The following is a 19,146-nucleotide window of genomic DNA, read 5'->3' as shown; positions in this document are numbered from 1 at the left end:
CCACGTGCTGAAAAAATAGGGCGCATTTTTCTGAATTAGCATGCAAAGAAAGTATCTTTTCATTAGTAGGATTTATACTGTGTAGGTCAAGGATGGCCAAACTGTGGCTCAGGAGCCACAGTTCTCTATCATTATGGCTCTTTCACGCATGTTGTGCGGCTCTTGAAGCCTCCACCATCCTGTTAGCCAGCTTGGAAAAGGCATTTGTCTCTTTAAATCACTTAACCAAGCCAAGCCAGTCGGTGACTTGGAGAATGCATTTATAGTCAAAGTTACTTTCTTTCCACCTCTCCCTCCCTCCCAATCTATTTTCTTTACTTCTTTCCCTCCCTCAAACATCTGACATTTATTCTATGCAGCTCTTACGTTAAGCAAGTCTGGCCACCCCGGTCTAGATTTTTTTAACCTGTTCTAGAACAACGCTACCTTCCAAATGCTTCAGCAGTGCTCGCGTGCTGTTCCCGTGAGCAGAGATGAGTACCGTTTTGCCCTTCTTCACCTCCGGCGCTATCCTCTCGTTCCAGTAGGGAAGGAGTCTTTCGAGGACTTCCTTTAAGCTCTCGGCCTTGGGGAGTTTCTCCAAGGGGACGTCGCAAAGCTTATACCTGCGGTCGTTATAGATTTCGTGATAGTACGGGTGCGACTCGGCGATGGGGGGCGGGGTGACATCGTAGCTCCTCCGCCACCGCTTCACCTGCTCCTCCCCGTGGTTCAGCGCCATTTCTGCCCGGTTGAGGCCGATCAGGGCCCCGTAGTGCCTCTCGTTCAGCCGCCAAGAAGCCTCGGTGGGGACCCACTCCTGCCCCATCTCCTCGAGCACCAGCCAAGCAGTCTGGATGGAGCGGCTGAGGATGGACGTGAAGACGAGGTCGAACTCAAAGCCCAGGTTTTTGAGGTGCCGGCCGCAGGTCTGGGCCTCCTTCACCCCGTCGCCGCTCAGCTTCTGGTCCACCCAGCTGCAGAAGCGGTTCTCCTTGTTCCAGGCCCCTTCCCCGTGCCTCAGCAGGATTAGCCGGTACTTGGCCATTTCGAGTCGCACCTTCGCAGGATGGGCAGCAAGGAGTAGCGTCTAATGAGAAGCCATCTGCACGGAAAGGAAACAGAGAGATCAAATGCTTTGGAGAGGTGATTTTTCAAGCAGGCAGCCCTGGAGCTTGACGAGACAGAAACAGCCGACGAGCTTCCCTGGAAGACGGCTCGCCTGTCACTAGCGATCGCTCCTGGCAACCTGCAGCTGCAGTCAAGCGTGGGCGTAACCTGGGTCACATTCTCCATTCAAATGGGGCAAGGAGAGCCCAGATGCAATCTGCTCTTGCCACCCACAAAACCAGAACGGGGATCTGCGACTTGGAAGGGTTCCGTGGCAGACCAGCATCGGGAACTGAGGAACGGGGGAGTTCCCTGCAATCTGATCATTCTTACGGGCAGGTCTCATTTTGGGCAGGAGCTCACAGGAGTGGAGTTCCAGAACCTCTAAATGTTCTTGTGCTCTTTCTTTCTTACCCCACCCCTGATACTTGCTTCTGGGCCCCGTTGTTCAAACCCCCTGTGAGAATTTTGCTGAACTCTAAGATTGGACAGACTTTTAAAAAAATTTCCCCACAGAAAATGGGGAAATAACCGAAACATATCAAGCAGACAGATGGAAATCCTCATCATGCCACTGCAGCCACATAGGGGAAAGTCGTTGAAAAAGTATGACAGGAACAGTATTACCTCTAAGCCAAGTTAGCGTGAGCTAGCTCACAGATTTTTAGTCTCCAGCTCACACATTTTTGTCTTAGCTCAGGAAGGGTGGCCCCAGAGCACAATAATTTATGCAGTAGCTCACAACTTTAATGTCAGTAGCCAGGGCTTTTTTGGAGCAGGAATGCACAGGAACGCAGGTCCAGCTGTCAGGGGGTGTGGCTTAATATGCAAATGAGTTCCTGCTGGGCTTTTTCTACATAAAAAGCCCTGCCAGTAGCTCACAAAGTAGAATTTTTGCTCACAAGACTCTGAAGCTTTTAGGGAACACTGGATGGGAGTAAGGTTTTGTTATGACAATTATAATTCAAGAAGCATTTTAAGGTAGATGCTGAGCTGATATAATTGGGTACACCTTCTGGTGATGTCAGGGGTGTGTGGCATATGCAAATGAGTTGTGCTAATGAGCTCTGACACCTCTTTTTCTATGCAATGATCCCTGGTTAAGGGCCATATGAACATATGAAGCTGCCTTCTACTGAATCCGACCCTCGGTCCATCAAAGCCAGTATTGTCTACTCAGACTGGCAGCGGCTCTCCAGGGTCTCAAGCTGAGGTTTTTCACACCTATTTGCCTGGATCCTTTTTAGTTGGAGATGCCGGGGATTGAACCTGGGACCCTCTGCTTACCAAGCAGATGCTCTACCATTGAGCCACCGTTCCTCCCAAGGTCCGTGAATAGGAAAAGAAGATGCCACTAGATTGAGAGTGTGCCGCAGTAACACTTTGGAGGACAGGGCTGACAACCTTTGGAGTGTGAGAATTCAAGCCCATTACCCATCGCGAGAGGAAATGCGGCGAAGATGTTATTAGATTTGCCACTCATTTATCTACTGCTGGACCCCTGACAATGCGAGCACAATTTCTTGCAGCCAAACGATGGCTGCGCCACACACACCTGGCAAAACTCGGTCCTTAGGTTGACACGTGGTAAGGAACGGACTGGCAACCGGTGTCTCGAGAACATCAAAAGAGCCCTGCTGGATCAGACCAGTGGTCTATCTAGTCCAGCATCCTGTCTCACACGGTGGTCAACCAGTTTCTCTGGCTGGTCAACAACAGGGCACAGAGGCCAAGGCCTTCCCTTGATGTTGCTTCCTGGCTCTGGGATTCAGAGGCTGACTGCCTCTGAATGTGGAGGTTCTCTTTGGCCACCACAGCTAATAGCCCCAGATAGACCTATCCTCCATGAACCTGTCTAATCTCCTTTTATGTCTGTGGTCATCAGTGCATCCTCCAACAGCAAATCCAACAGTACATTTTTGTCACTTGTGTAAAGACGTAGTTCCTTTTGTCCATCCTGAACCTACTGCCCATCAGTTTCACTGGATACCCTCAAGTTCTAGTATCCTGGTAAAGGGAAGGAAAGTTCTCTGTCAACTCCCTCCATCCCATGCATTATTTTATAAACCTCTACCAGGCCTCCCCCCTTAGTTGTCTCTTTGCCAAACTGAAAAGTCCCAAACTCTTGCCTCATGTGCTCCAACCCCCTAATCATTTTGATTCCCCTCTTCTGTACTTTTCCCAACTCTGTGACCTCCTTTTTGAGATAAGAGTGACCAGAACTCCACACAATATTCTAAATAAGGCTGCACCACAGATCTAAACAGGGGCAATAGAATATCAGTCATTTTATTTTCAATCCTTTTCCTATGAATCCCTAACACAGTCTTTGCCTTTTTCACTGCTGCAGCATACTGGGTTGACGCTTTCATAGAATCATAGAGTTGGAAGGGACTTCCAGGGTCATCTAGTCCAACCCCCTGCACAATGCAGGGAATTCACAAATACTGCCCCCTAAATTCACAGGATCCTCATTGCTGTCTGATGGCCATCTAGCCTCTGTTTAAAAACCTCCAAGGAAGGAGAGCCCACCACCTCCTGAGGAAGCCTGTTCCACTAAGGAACCACTCTAACAGTCAGGAAGTTCTTCCTAATGTTGAGCCGGAAACTCTTTTAAGTTCAACCCATTTGTTCTGGTCCTACCTTCTGGGGCCACAGAAAACAATTCCACCCCATCCTCTATATGACAGCCCTTCAACTATTTGAAAATGGTGATCATATCACCTCTCAGCCGCCTCCTCTCCAGGCTAAACATCCCCAGCTCCTTCAACCTTTCTTCAAAGGACTTGGTCTCCAGACCCCTAACAATTCTCCTCTGGACCCGTTCCAGCTATATCCTTGTCTATATCCTTCTTAAAACGTGGTGCCCAAAACTGAACGCAATACTCCAAGTGATGTCTTGCTAGAGCAGAGTAAACTGATACCAGCACTTCACGTGATCTGGACACTATACTTCTGTTGATACAGCCCAAAACTGCATTCGCCTTTTTAGCCACCACATCACACTGTTGACTCATGTTCAGTGTATGGTCCACTAAGACCCCTAGATCCTTTTTGCACTTACTACATTTTCGCACATTTCACTGAGTGATCCACTACGACCCCAAGACCTTTCCTGCTCTCATCTTGTTCTCCCTGTTTTTAGCACCGATGCTGGTACAGATGTAACTCTACACCAGCTCTGAAGGAAGGGGGGGGGGGGGGACTTGAGGATGGCAGACAAGAGACAGAGAGCAAGGTATTGGGATTCCCAGCTTCCTAGCTAGAGAAACTGGGATATGTTAGATCTACACTGAGCCCCCGTGGGCTGCATGAAAGAAGTCTCCCCGCCGATGTCACCATCCTTTCTTTGCAGCAATCCTAAAACTAGGACAGGAATAAGAGCTGGTGAAGCATTCCCCTTCTCCTACTCTAAGAAGGGAGGACTCAAAAGCACTATCTGCAATCTCATCAATGCTCTGCAATCTCATCGACAGCTTCCCCGCTGGATTAAGAACAGTTTTCGCTCGCTAATAGGGCAGACCAAAACCCGTGGGAGTGTAGCCTGGAGGGAAGCAGAATGCTTCATTCGCTGGGACTGCCAGAATCACATCCAAGTTGAAACTGGATTCGAGCACAACTTATTTGGCCTTTTATGGCATGATCTTGTTCGCTTCCAGGTCCCATCCACAAGTTCTGTACTGGGCGCAGCCCTCAGATTATAGGGGCGCTTCCCACACCAATGCCACATATAAGTGAGGCCCAATACTCTCCTACAGGCGTTTCCGACTAGTCTGAAGATCTCGGACTAAGCAAAGAACATGCTTGCACATTCAACAAATGGAACAAATGCGTCATTTCAAAAACACATCAGGTAACATCCATTGTACTCACCTCAAGCATTGCAAACGCATTCATCCTATGCAAGTCTCTGGCAAAAAAGGCACAATTTTGCAGCCTACCTAAAAGAAAAGAGAAGGCAGTGAAACCTCCTGCAACTACAACTGTAAAAGCAGAATCTGACCATTCCTCCACCTGAGAGCCAGTTTGGTGCAGTGGTTAAGTGTGCAGACTCTTATCTGGGAGAACCAGGTTTGATTCCCCACTCCTCCACTTGCACCTGCTGGAATGGCCTTGGGCCAGCCATAGCTCTCACAAGAGGTTGCCCTTGAAAGGGCAGCTGCTGTGAGAGTCCTCTCAGCCCCACCCACCTCACAGGGTGTCTGTTGTGGGAGAGGAAGATAAAGGAGATTGTGAGTCACTCTGAGATTTGGAATGCAGGGCGGGATATAAATCCAAAATCTTCATCATCCTTCCTCACTGAGGAAAAAAACCTCAGATAGATGGAACCACTTCAGACTGCAAATGTGGATTCACATGACTTGAATAGTCCCAGAAAACTCCTTCCATGTAGAAAATCAGACAAATGTTGTAATGGTTCCAGCATAGCCTTCCCTCCAACATGATGTTTATGAGCAGGGGATATTTTTGAAAGGTGAGCTTACACCTGTAAGTCTGAAGTGATACAGCCCAAATTTGGTGGTAAGCTGAACTAAATTTATGATGCATGGCAAGTCTACAAAAAGATACAAGAAGCAGAGCCTGTGACTTGCTAATAAACTAATCATCTGCTAGTAATATCCCAGGCTTCTTAGAAAACGTTACTCAATAGAAGCATATCACCAGCTCACTTTCATGTTATCACAAAACAAATGTGCTCTCCTGACTTTCTAGTCCAGTATTCCATTTCTTGAGAGTCCCTTGGACTGCAAGAAGATTAAATCAGTCAGTCCTAAGGGAAATCAACCCTGACAGTTCCCTGGAAGGTCAGGTGCTGAAGCTGAAACGCAAACTCTGGCCACCAAATGAGAAGGGAGCACTCGCTGGAGAAGATCCTGATGCTGGGAAAGACAGAAGACAAAAGAAGAAAGGAACGGCAAAAGATGAGATGGTTGGACAGCATTACTGATGTAACAAACACGAATTTGAGCAGACTTTGGAGGATGGTGGAAGACAGGAGGGCCTGGCATGACTTGGTCCATGGGATCGCAAAAAGTCGGAATCGACTGTGTGACTGAACAACAACAAAAATTCTGTTTCCAACAGTGGTGGTCAGATATCTCTGCATGCTGATAAGCGGGGCATGATGTAAATGCCCACAGTTCACCTCCAGGCATCCAATATTCAGAGATACTGTCTCTGTACAAGGTTCCAGTAGGTGCTACAGACATTAGCTGACCTAAATGCCATACAACTGTATAATTCTTTCCTGAATCAGTGCACCTTGTATTGGCAGTAAATTCCATCAAAGCTCTTCCCCACTATACAGAGAGACGCACAGAGACTTGGCAGTGACAACAGCAGGGTCCCGTCTGGGCCAGTCCTAAGAGTTTGATCTGCAGAGAATCTGAAGAGCTGCTTCAGACCCTACAGAACCCTCTGCACAAAACACTCGTGCATAGGTCTTTCTCAGTCCCACAGAAACACACAAAGGGAAATTTGTGCACCTCTCTTGCGTTGAGGACTACAAGTTCCAAATGAGCGCGGAATACCCCTATTCTCAGTCTGTGGTAACCTGTCAATCCTGCAGATGTTCCAAGAGAGGAAAAAGTCAGCCATTTGCTTTCTGTGTGATGTCTGACACCATCTTGGCCACCCCAATGACACGCCCAGGGACTCTCAGCAACCACAATCTCACACAGAAAAGCTGCCATCCTTGGGTCACATTGGAAGCAACAGCTTCAAGAAGGGATTGGATAAACATGTGGAGCAGAGGCACTGTGGAAGCTATCAAATCTGGGGGGCTTCCTTCATTCGGAGGGGGAGGAATTCCATCAGTGGCTATTAGCCATAGGGTATAGATGGAACTCCCTGTCTGGGGCAGTGATGCTCTGTATTCTTGGTGCTTGGGGGGCAACAGTGGGAGAGCTTCTAATATCCTAACCCCACTGGTGAACTTTCTGGTGGCACCTGGGTTTTTTTGGCCACTGTGTGACACAGAGTGCTGGACTGGATGGACCACTGGTCTGATCCAACATGGCTTCTCTTATGTGGGACGCATACTTCAGTGGTAGAAGTGAAGCCAGCTCTCACAATTCTATTGAGGGGGGGCGGTGGAATCCTTCTGTTTTCATGATCTCTTGCTCCCTAAAACATTTCACAAAATGGGGACGGATCCAGAAGTACCATGTGGGGGAAAGTAGGTCGGCTGATTATATAAGCTGAGCACATCAGTTGTACTCGAAGACAACACCCACAGCGATCTTGATTTGAGCTGCAGAACTTGATAAAGGATGATATTCATGCCAACGCGCTCCAGTATCCCTGAACCCAGAACATTTGGCATACACATCTCACGCACAACCACGTATCCACAAAACCCTCAGGGCCTACAGCCCACATATTTACACCATCTTGTTCTCTGAGAAGATGATCGCAAATTTCAGCTAGGCTCACTAGCCAGTCATTGTTCTCAGCAGCTGTTAATCCTGTCACATCCTCACTTCAAGTCTTTCAGCAAAGAAAGAGTAGGCCTTTGCCTCTCAGTTTGTAGTCAGGCTCTCAAAGCCAGGAAAAATTCTTGTTGCTTCCAAATCCCACAATACCTGACATGAAGCGAGACATGACAGCCACTGGGAAAACTGTCTCTGAAGCCGGGCCCTATAAGAGACTGATCCTGCTTGTCCCTTGAATTCTACAGGCAAGTCGGAAGACTTGGAGAGTAACAAAGGCCTAAGCTGAAGGGAAAGGGCCAAACTTGGGGAGGGGAAATCTGTGGCACCTCGGTCCATACTTCTTCTCTGAACTGGCAGTGGTTGAAGAATCCACATAGGCAGGGGTCGTTTTGTAGAAAAATAGGTGGTGGAGCTCATTAGCATAACTCATTAGCAGATGCTGTCCTCCCAACTAGCCAAAAGCAATCCGATGCAAGAAAAGAGACCTCCAGGTGAGCGAGGCCTGCTTGGGCTGGCTAGAGATCCAGCCAGCCCAAGCAGGCCTCACTCACCTGGGGCTCTCCTAGGCCACCACCCCACCCCCAGTCAAAAGGCCAGCAAGCCACCCTCCACCCAAAATCACATAAGTGAAGAAAGAGTGGTGTGGGCTTCTCCAGGGGTTAATGAGGGATGCTGGGGTGTGGCAAAGCTTCTGGTGGATGGCTGGCTGCCTGTTCTCCTAACCCAGGGATTGTTATGCAGCTGCACCTACTATTCAGTGGATAAGGTAGGTAGTTGGGGAGGAGGAAGAGGGGGAGCCCTCAGAAAGGTTCAGGAGCTGCACTCCCGTGAGCTCCTGCTGAATTCAAAGCCTGCACATAGGAATTCCATTTTTACCTGCAGCCACCTTTCAGTACCTCCTTCTGAGTCAGATTCAAGGAGGCCTTCCTTTGATCTATCTCCAAGGGTAAAGCCCCAAGCCATGTACTGTGGAAGCTCCTATGAAATTTGGGGGGCTTCCTTCATTCGAAGGGGGAGAATCCTTGTGAGAAAGCAGCCACTGTAGCTGAAAAACCCGCTTGTGGGCCAAGCATCTTACCTAGCTGTCTTTCTGTAGAGTAACAGGGGTGGGACAAGAGGCGTGAGGAGAAGCAGATGTTACCAGGTGACCATGATGGGAGAAAAAGCAGGGAAGAAAACATACCTCTTGTGAGAAAAAGTTGGCATGGCAAAGTAGAAACTAACAGAAGTTTCTCCAGAGAGACTGATGACTAATATATATCAGGTGATCAATATCCAATGGTATTTTTGAGTCATAAGAAGTTGTTTGGTTTCAGATCCATGCTATTTGCCTCAAGCCTGTTTACAGATATCATTTAGCTGCTTTATGATACCATTATTGCTTTAAAAATAGAATAGGTGCTAAAGCATCCATCAGTCCAGAAATGGGTTACCATCTCCCCATATCTACATATTCTAGAACAGTGGTAGGGAACGTTGGCTCTTCAGATGTTTTTTGCCTACAACTCCCATCAGCCCCAGTCAGTATGGCCAATGGTTGGGGCTGATAGGAGTTGTAGGCAAAAAACATCTGGAGAGCCAACGTTCCCTACCCCTGTTCTAGAACGATGCTGAACAGGCAGCTTTCTCTATTAAAAATATTCACTGGTCCTTATTAGATGTAAAAAATAAACACGACTATTACTATAGAGATGCTCAAACAGCCCCGCAGCTGTAGAAGTTACTCCCCACTCCCCCACCCCCGAGAGCCAGTTTGGTGCAGTGGTTAAGTATGCGAACTCTCTTATCTGAGAGAACTGGGTTTATTCTCCACTCCTCCACTTGCAGCTGCTGGAATGGCCTTGGGTCAGCCATTGCTTTCATAGGAGTTGTCCTTGAAAGGGCAGCTGCTGTAAGAGCTCTTAGCCCCATCTACCTCACAGGGTGTCTGTTGGGGGGGGAAGGTAAAAGAGATTGTGACCACTCTGAGATTCAGAGAATAGGGCAAGATATAAATCCTATATCTTCTTCTCTTCTTCCAAACATTAATTATTATGGATCTTGTGGATCTATTCTGCAGTGCTAACAATGGCGCTCTCCACCAGCGCAAAGAGTCTTCTGACGCAAGAGACTTTTCTATCAGCTATTGTGTTAGCAGAACATACTGTCTTCAGTCATCCAGCCAAGGATGTCATAACACTCGTGCAGATTCAGAAAGGACGCTTTAAACCTCAAATCAAGTACAACCAATGTAATTGTCTACAAAGAAGGAGGGATAGCTATGCTGTTTGATGCATTATAAAAAGGAAACCTATGCCTGCAAATTGAGCTCTGAGGTCCATAATGTTTGCTTAAAAACCTAGTTGTTTACTGCTCACTTATAATTCACAAGCTGTAAGAGGGAACAGGCCTCCTACATAATCCATTCTCCATGCCAGGCCAACCCTAGATGAGCTGTCTGCAAAAAATTATTCCATTTTCTAAGAGAATCAAGCTGTAGGGTGCCAGAATTCCCCCCAGACTCCAGACCAGCAATCTGCTCCACTGCCAAAGAGCCATTATGGTAGGACACATCATTGTGGTTGTGTTGACATCCCACACGTGCTTTATTTGTTTATTTAATATATTTCTATTCCGCCCATTCCCTGTAGGGCTCAGGCAATAAATAACGGCCTTAAATTATTCATTCCATTCCTTCCCAATTTAAGCATCACAGCATTTGAGATTGTGAGCTCTACTGGTCAATCTTAAAAGAACTGGTGAACACATCTGGCATATCTCTGCATCATCTATGTATCTGGTGTGAGCAACATCTCTCTCTTTTTTTAGTTCAACTGCAACTGATAAAGGAGGAGTGCACTAACAATGGAATGCCTAACTGAATGCATAGCATGATACACATCTAGGAGACAACTCTAGATTTAAGAGTGTAATCCTTAAGATTTAGCATTGTAAACCTTATCTGAGTTACACCCTTCAAAGCCCACTGACGTCAGTGGACTTGGAAGCGCGAAAGTCTTCTTAGGACTGCAACGCAAGTGACGCGTGGCTATCTGGATGCCATTTCATGTGGGACAGTATCACTGCACCTAGCAATCAAATGATAACATCAAAATGACATCTTTCCTGATACTGATCAATGCTTTGTCTCCAGACCAACAGCCAAGACAAACAGCCCAGTTCCTACATAGCTCAGACATCAGTATCACCTATCTACATCATAAGAGGAATTTTTACTGCATATTGCTTGCATCTGTGTTCTAAAAATCCCAGCCTTTATCCATCCTGTACCTTTTTGATATCGTGTCCTTGGATCCCCTCCACAAAGTCATTTTCTGGAACAACTATTGCCATCCCCAAGCACCAAGAATACAGGGCATCACTGCCCCAGACAGAAAGTTCCATATATATCCTGTGGCTAATAGCCACTGATGGACTTCTGCTCCATATGTTTATCCAATCCCCTCTTGAAGCCACCTATGCTTGCAGCTGTCACCACCTCTTGTGGCAGTGAATTCCATAACACTCTCTTTGAATCTCAAACTTTTTCCACTTCATATATGTGGCCAAATTTAGAACTTGCCAATTCCATTATGCTTCATGCACAAATCCTTTTCAGTTGTTACAGTTTTGTGCCCAAACCATGCATTAGGAAGGACTCTACATCCAGATACGCATGGCTGCCATTTTGTATGAACAGAGCAACATTTTCCAGCTTCAGGACATACAATACCACGTGATGTTCTATTCATACAAAACAGCGGTAATCACATGTATCAGGAAGATGGCAGGCAGTGCAATTATGGCTTTAAGCACCACAGCTAACCAATAAAAAGGGCTAAAGTGAAGCTAAGAATCAGCTGAGGTGTGAAATTCTAGCAAACTGCAACAACTGCACACATCTCTGGCCACTGACTCCAGAGAGGAGCGGACTAAGCTTGAAAATGGTACCTCAGAGTGAAATCTGTACAAGCTATACCTGCCAAAATGGCATTCAGCACACCAGGTCTCTAAAACATTTCTAAAGTCTCAAGTGTCAGCAATTCTCACGAGCATCAAATCAAGGCAGGTTACCATTTCAGATATGGTTTCCAGTATCTTAAACTACAAATGCTCCTCCTCCTGGAGAGTTCACAATTTGGTGGCCCATCTTTTTAACACTGGTCCTGATCCTATGCTTTTAGGCAGAGATTCATCAGATGATTCTAAGCAACAGCTGTAAAGCTTTTTGTAGCTTAGTAAGGCAAGAGCCCTGTGGTGCAAAGTGGTAAGCTGCAGTACTGCAGTCCAAGCTCTGCTCACAACCTGAGTTCAATCCCGGCAGAAGCTGGGTTTAGGTAGCCGACTCAAGGCTGACTCAGCCTTCCATCCTTCTGAGGTCAGTAAAATGAGTACCCAGCTCACTGGGGGGAAAGCGTAGATGACTGGGGAAGGCAATGGCAAACCACCCTGTAAAAAAGTCTGCTGTGAAAACATTGTGATGCGACGTCACCCCAGAGTTGGAAACGACCGGTGCTTGGCACAGAGGACTACCTTTACCTTTTACTTTAAAGGGAAAGACAAAGAAACTGCACATAAAAAGGGGTCACTCTTATTTCATGGGTTGAATTTTCTGGAAGTAGGCACTCTTTTTTCCTGGCAGGAATTCTGTTGTCTTGTTAACAGCTGTGTGACAGGCAACAATGGCAAAGGTAGAGTCTTCCCTCTACAAGCAACTCAACACTGGAATTAGAAAGGCAACACAGAAGGAAAACAGGAACCCGTTACTCCAGTGAAACAGGACACACATTCAGGGCTAAAGAGTTCTTTTTGTTCCTCCTGTCCTGTTGCCTGTTTCTTTTTAAAGGACAGCTCTTCCATGGTATTCCGTGAGGCTATGAGGGAGCAAATGAGGACAGCAAACTCCAGCACAACCATCAGTGTTAAAGATGCAAATGAGGCAGGGCAGCCATCTGTCAGGAAAGACGTAGCTTTGGAGTTCTTGTACTAAGGCGGGTTGGACAGGACAGGCTGTCAGGCCCCTTCCAAGCATAGAGCAGGATCAATCAACTAGTAAAGATACTAGTTTCCTGGACAGATTCCTGGATAGTCCAGGCTAGACCAATCGTATCAGATCTTGGAAGTTAAGCAGGGTCAGCAGTAGGATGGGAGACCACCAGGGTTACTATGCAGAGGCAGGCAACGGCAAACCACCTCTGGACATTTCTTAATGGCAAACAGCCTCTGAATCCTAAAAGGGAAAAGTAGTCCCCTGTGCAAGCACCAGTCATTTCTGACTCTGAGGTGACGTCGCATCATGACGTTTTCATGGCAGACTTTTTATGGAGTGGTTTGCCACTGCCTTCCCCAGTCATCTACACTTTCCCCCCAGCAAGCTGGGTACTCAATTTACCAACCTTGGAAGGATGGAAGGCTGAGTCAACCTTCAGATGGCTACCTGAACCCAGCTTCCACCGGGATCGAACTCAGATCATGAGCAGAGAGCTTCGACTGCAATACTGCAGCTTTACCACTCTGCACCATGGGGCTCTTCTAAACCCTATGAGGTTACCATAAGTTGGCTGCAACTTGATGACAAAAAATTCTAAAACACCTGGGCCTAACCATACAACAACACAGTGCATACATGCTAGCAGTTTGAGCCAACTGTTGGTCTAGTCTGTATAACAAGTCACATAATTTCAGCAGAAAAGGAAAAAGGACCTCCTTTCTACATTAAGTTTTATTACTCTTGTGTTAGACAATATATCTCATTCCTGCAATGATCCATGCAGTTCTTAACAGCCTCACATACTATACAAGGAATCCTTTCCCAATCCAAAACACACCCGAGTTCTGCACCAGGGCTTTATTTCCCTCCAGAAATGTTTTCATTTCTAAAGGCTCATTTTAATTCAAGTGATGCAACAAGAAGTGACAGAAAAACTGAAGTGCCCAAGAGGGTTCTGGGGAGAAGTGTTAAATTCTGTGGGAACAGACAAGTGAACAGTGATATCTATCGTTCACCATATGTATTTTTTTGGGTGCACTAAAATTTGTCCAGGAGGAGGAGGAGGAGAAGACAACGACACTGTGTGAGGTGGGTGGGGCTGAGAGGGCTCTCACAGCAGCTGCCCTTCCAAGGACAACTCCTGCAAGAGCTATGGCTAACCCAAGGCCATTCCAGCAGCTGTAAGTGGAGGAGTGGGGAATCAAACCCGGTTCTCCCGGATAAGAGTCCGCACACTTAACCACTACACCAAACTATAAGGGAAGTTCATGCCATCAGGTTCCCTCTAATTCTCCCCCTCCATGGAGTGGACCAGATCACATCCTGAGCAGAACAGAACTACTGTGATCTTCACGTGTGCAATGGGCAATGCAAGACCCTGTGCAGCTCCAGACTGCTGCTGAGCAGGACTTCCTATGTCAATGAGCAGCTGCTAACATGCAAAACTTAAGAGGAAACACTGGCAAATTATGGCAACCTTGTAGGACTTTTGAGGCAAGAGAGGAGCAGAGGTGGTGCCATTGCCTGCCTCTGTATAGCAACACTGGACTTCCTCGGTGGTCACCCATTCAAGAACCAGCTAGGACAGGGATGTCAAACATGTGGCCCAGAGGCCAAATCAGGCCCCCAGAGGGCTCCTATTAGGCTTGCGAGCAACTCACTGTCATCTGCTTCCTTCTCCCTCTCTTGCTTCCTTCTGCATCACAACTTGCTTTGCCAGGCTTATTCAATCGCACAGGAGCAACAGAGCACTCACAGCCCAGCCCGACAAGATACGGCCCCCATAGCAAATGAGTTCGACACCCCCGGGCTAGGACATTATTTAACTTCCAAGATCTGATGAAAACAGGCTAGCCTGGGCCATCCAGGTCAGTGCAAAATATTTAATTGGGGGGGGGGGGGTAAATCAATGTGAGAAATGTTTAGTCATATCATGCTCTGTTTAGGACATTAAAAAAAAGTTCAGCTTTTCCCAGGAAACCCACATCACTTTCTCAAATGCAGGGTCATCAGATGGAACAGAGAAAAACCACAGTAGTTGTGCAGAAGAGGTCATTTCAGTGGGTCAAATTGCAACTGCTGAAATGTCAGCTTCTAAATGAATATTACTAGACACAGGGTCTGCCTCTGCAGCTTTTGCTCTCACACAGGGTCTTCTACCTACCTGTGGACTCAGGCTGTTTGGACAATGGATAGAGCAACAGCAAAGCTTCTGTACAGGTGACGTGGCCACTTTCTCACCACTCCCCTTTGTTTAAAGCAGCATACCGGCGCGGGGTGCTTCACAAAGCACAAGAAACCAAGGCCCTGGCCCAATATCGCTACAGACTAAAACAGCAAAGCAAATGTAAGCTGGAAAATCCCTTTTATTTCATTTTGGGATGTATATACTGCTTCCTAGCTACTCTCTCATGGAATCTGAAACCTATATGAAAGGATTTAATGTGCATACATTAATAGTATCATGTGCTTAATGATACTTATGCATTTCTAAGCATAAGTCACCCTGCCAAACTAGATTCACAAGCTACTGATATATAGATGCACTCTTCTGGAACTTTCTGGTTTGAATTAACAAACTGAGTCAGTAACATGGAAAGTTCCCATGAAAGCGTGCACCTTTACAGAAATGTATTAAATAGGAGATAAGTGTTAACATTCCCACAATTAGAAAAAATTCTCTTACATACTTATATCCTATTGCTTCAAATGTTGTTTCCCTTAATTGGATCCATACAGCTGTTGACTCTGTGCACTCTGCTTGTTGTTCCTGCTTCGTCTCAAAATCTCTCGACATCATGTTACATGGCAATTCGTTTTTTCTTCAGCTCTACCTATAAGTTTGAATGCTTTTCTCCCATTTCATTGTACCTGAAGAAGTGTGTGTGTGTGTGTACACAACAGCTTATACCTTGAACAAACCTTTGTTGGTCTTAAAGGTGCTACTGGACTCTTACTTTATTCCTTTATGAGATTGAGCCCCATGGAGCAGAGTGGTAAAGCTACAGTACTGCAGTCCTAAACTCTGCTCACAACCTGAGTTCGATCCGGGCAGAAGCTGGGTTCAGATAGCCGGTTCCAGGTAGTCAGCCTTCCATCCTTCCGAGGTTGGTAAAATGGGGGGAAAGTGCAGATGACTGGGGAAGGCAATGGCAAACCACCCCCTAAAAAGTCTGCTTTGAAAACATTGTGAAAGCAATGTCACCCCAGAGTCGGAAACAACTGGGGTTTGCTCAGGGGACTACCTTTACCTTTTAAAGGCTAAACTACCACTTCCATGAGCACAATACTCATGGTCAGAGGCGGCCAAACTTTGTTAACGTAACAGCCACACAGAATAAACATCAAATGTTTGAGAGCTACAAAACATGTGTGTCAGATGTAGGTAGGTAGGAAGGAAGCAAAGAAGGAAGGAGACATGGAAAGAAAGCAATTCTAAAATGCATTCTCCAAGCTGCCAGCCTGCTTGACTTGGATAAGTGATTTAAAGAGACAAATGCCTCCCCCCAGTCAGCTGACAGGGTAGTGGGGGTTTCGAGCCACACAATTTATGTGAAAGAGCCACATGTGGCCCCCATGCTGCAGTTTTGCTACCCCTGCTCTTGGCCAAAATTGGTTTTAACCAAATAACAAGTTCAGGACCATGTGGCCTCCTTATCATTGAGGAAATATTGACTTTCCCATTAATAGGAGATGGGTGGCCCTATTTGTCTGCAGCAGCAAAACAAAAACAGGAGTCTGGTGAACTTCAGAGACTATTCCAGCATTAACTTTTGTGAGTCACAGCTTGCTTTATCCAATGCATGGATCAGGCGAGCAACTCCACGCTACTGTTGAAGCAAACTCTGACTCACAGAAAGCATCTGCTGGAATACTCTCCAAGGTGTCAACAGACATCTGTTTTGTTTTAATTTTGTGCTGAACTTGTGCAAATCCATGCTAAATTTTGTTTTGCAAACAGGACCTTAAATGACCAGTTGACTCAGTATTCCGTAGCGTGGATGCCCCTGGATTTCAAAAATCTCATGAACTCATTATGTGGCATTACACACGTCATTCTCTCTTAACTCCCTTCCTAACGTTAGTAAATTGGGGGTTGGGGTTTGATGTGTCTTGGTCGTGTGCTTTTAAATTTAGCGGCACATCAAACCGCATGAAACATGCAGGAAAATCTGCAGATGTTTAACCTGCTGTGGACTGTAAATCAAATCCTGTTAAAAAGAGAAGCGCAAAGACTGGCGGGGAGAAAAAAAATTAGGAAGCCCCAATTTACAGAACTTGACTGACGTTTGCACAGGGGATTACCTTTACTCTAAGCACTATAAACATTTAAAATGGAAAACTCTTGTTTTACAAAAATCGCTCCCCCCACCATTCTTACCGCTCTACCCAGAATGCATGCAAGGTATTTATGCCAATTAACCTTTAAGGCTGAACCCAAAACGGCATAACATGTGCAGTTAATCCATCTCTGGGCGCTTGGGATCAAATCCTGATTCGGGTCACAAGGGAAAGCGACCTATAAGATTACCCCAGTGACCCCTCCATAAAAGGCTGCCTATCTCTGTCTAACAGAGATCAGCGTCGTTTTCCAGCATTCTGGGGGAGAGAAGAGACTGCCAGAAACCAAAAATAAAGAAATAAAAGCAACCAAGCATGCGTCCAGGCACACAGGATACACTCATTTAACCACTCTTCCATTCTAAGACTGCAGCTAACTGACACCTACTCTTGAATAAAAAAAAATAATTTTCCAACTATTAACGCTTACCCTGCAACCATTCAGCTTCTTCCCTTGAAGTTATAGCAATGCCGACCTAACTGCATTTACAGTTCTAATAGCTTAGCGCTGACTGCTAATGGAGAACGAACCCGAGGCGGCTATTAGGTTCGCCCCTTGATTGGAGGGTTGCTTGCCACTCACTTGCAGGTTTCCGTTCTGCCTCCTATCAGAGAAAACCCTGCAACGGCCAAGGGGGATGGACTAAGTCGCGTTCGGCTTCAGCCTCTTATGATGCTTCACGGAAGAAGGCAGGGTCGTCGGAAGATCGGCGTGGTGCGCCTCCAATAGCAGTTATTTAGCGGCCCGGGCTACAAGCGTAGGGATGCGGCGTTCTTTCCTCCGTTTTGCTCGTGCAACGCCTTCCGACGTGCACGGGTACTCGGAAGTGCAAGGGAGTTCACGGGGGGTTGCCGTAAACAAGGGAGAGTCCGAGAATCTGGAAAGTCTTCACCTGCAGTTATGCGTTTTTGCCAGCCCAGATCCTGTGCGCACTTACTCAGGAGTAAGCCGTATTGATTGCACGCATCATGGAATGGGATTGAGCTGCTCGTCTCGCCACTGTCTTTAGAAGAATGTTAGGTTTCATTGAAAAACTGCGATGCTTCACTAGGGGTGGATTCAAGTTCGTTGTCATTTGCTGCTTTATACATCTGGCTGCGTTCGTCCAAAGCCCAATCAATTCCTGGATGTTTTTGGAAAAAGCTTTTAAATGTATGCTTTCTCTCACAGAATGAAATAAAAATAACAGGTATTATTTGCATGAGACAATTTAAATACAAAGCATGGTTTTTTTCTAGTAGAACTGCCAAGTTTCCCCCCCGGAAATGGTCCAGTTCCTTTCAGCAGGTGCAAGACAGTTTCACCTTCAACAGGTGGATCTTTTCCTGGAACGCCTCCTTTGAACTGACTGAGCGCTTTCTCCTGCGGTTTTCTTGTTAGCTTTTTAGAAGAACAAAAAGACTGCAGATTTATACCTCGCTCTTCTCTCTGAATCAGAGTGGCTTACAATCTCCTTTATCTTCTCTGCTCACGACAGACACCCTATGAGATGGGTGGGGCTGAGAGGGCTCTCACAGCAGCTGCCATTTCAAGGACAACTCCTGCTAGAGCTATGACTAACCCAAGGCCATTCCAGCAGGTGCAAGTGGAGGAGTGGGGAATCAAACCCGGTTCTTCCAGATAAGAGTTTGCACATTTAACCACTACACCAAACGGGCTCTCTTATACTAAACTGGCTGTCTTAAAATTTCACCCTTTTAAAATCCATATCATCTACTGGGCTCGTTGCTTTTTCTATCTTATATTGTGTTGCTCATTTGCAAGCTACCTTGTGTGTGTTTCTGTTAGGGTTACCAGGTGGCCCCTGTTTTTTGTGTCCCTCCTCTTTTGGGGGTTGGAAAGTTAGGAATATTCCTAGTTAATAGCAGTTATCCCAGCTAAAATAGTAGGGGTGTTTAAAATGAGATTTGTCATAGTGGTCACCTGTTTAAAGTTTTGCTTTGCAAAATATGGTCACCCTAGTTTTTAAAAGCAGAGCAGGATATTAATATTTTAAATAAGTATATATGTTCTGTATAGATTTTATTGTGTATGAAGGGAATCCCTGACTTGGATAGTCCAGGTGACTAGCCCAATCTTGTCAGATCTTGGAAGCTAAGCAAAGTTGGCCTTGGGCAGTACTTGGCTGGGAGACCACTGAGGATATAGCATTGCTACACAAAAGCAGGCAACAGTAAACCACATTTGAACATCTCTTCCCTTGAAAGCCCTATAGGTAGGCCTCAGATTCAGCAGGAGCTTACAGGAGCACAGCTCCTGAATCTTTCTGATGGTTCCCCCCTCCTCCCCACCTACCTTGTCCACTGAATAGT

At 46.3% G+C, this 19,146-nt stretch overlaps 1 protein-coding gene across 7 annotated transcripts in view; it reads right to left on the bottom strand.

Annotated features, from left to right (window-relative positions):
- Positions 1 to 18,251, bottom strand: part of BPGM (bisphosphoglycerate mutase) — a 39,440-nt gene extending 21,189 nt beyond the window's left edge. The window contains exons 1-5 of one of the 7 annotated variants that reach the window (XM_060245813.1): positions 17,264 to 17,473; positions 14,657 to 14,820; positions 8,707 to 8,861; positions 4,963 to 5,030; positions 427 to 1,084 (exon numbers count right to left, since the gene is read on the bottom strand). In XM_060245813.1, the coding sequence (XP_060101796.1) occupies positions 427 to 1,027 (601 nt within the window). In that variant the 5' untranslated portion in view covers positions 1,028 to 1,084; positions 4,963 to 5,030; positions 8,707 to 8,861; positions 14,657 to 14,820; positions 17,264 to 17,473. Of the gene's footprint in view, positions 1 to 426; positions 1,085 to 4,962; positions 5,031 to 8,706; positions 8,862 to 14,656; positions 14,821 to 16,915; positions 16,988 to 17,263 lie in introns of those variants that run through there. The other 6 variants (XM_060245812.1, XM_060245809.1, XM_060245810.1 and 3 more) reach the window with 6 other exon arrangements.
- Between the last annotated feature and the right edge of the window lie 895 nt (positions 18,252 to 19,146).

Source organism: Heteronotia binoei, chromosome 8 (assembly GCF_032191835.1).
Source record: "Heteronotia binoei isolate CCM8104 ecotype False Entrance Well chromosome 8, APGP_CSIRO_Hbin_v1, whole genome shotgun sequence".
NCBI classification, from domain to species: Eukaryota; Metazoa; Chordata; class Lepidosauria; order Squamata; family Gekkonidae; genus Heteronotia; species Heteronotia binoei.
Note: the sequence above shows the minus strand (reverse complement) of the source record. Positions and strands in the feature narration are given on the sequence as shown.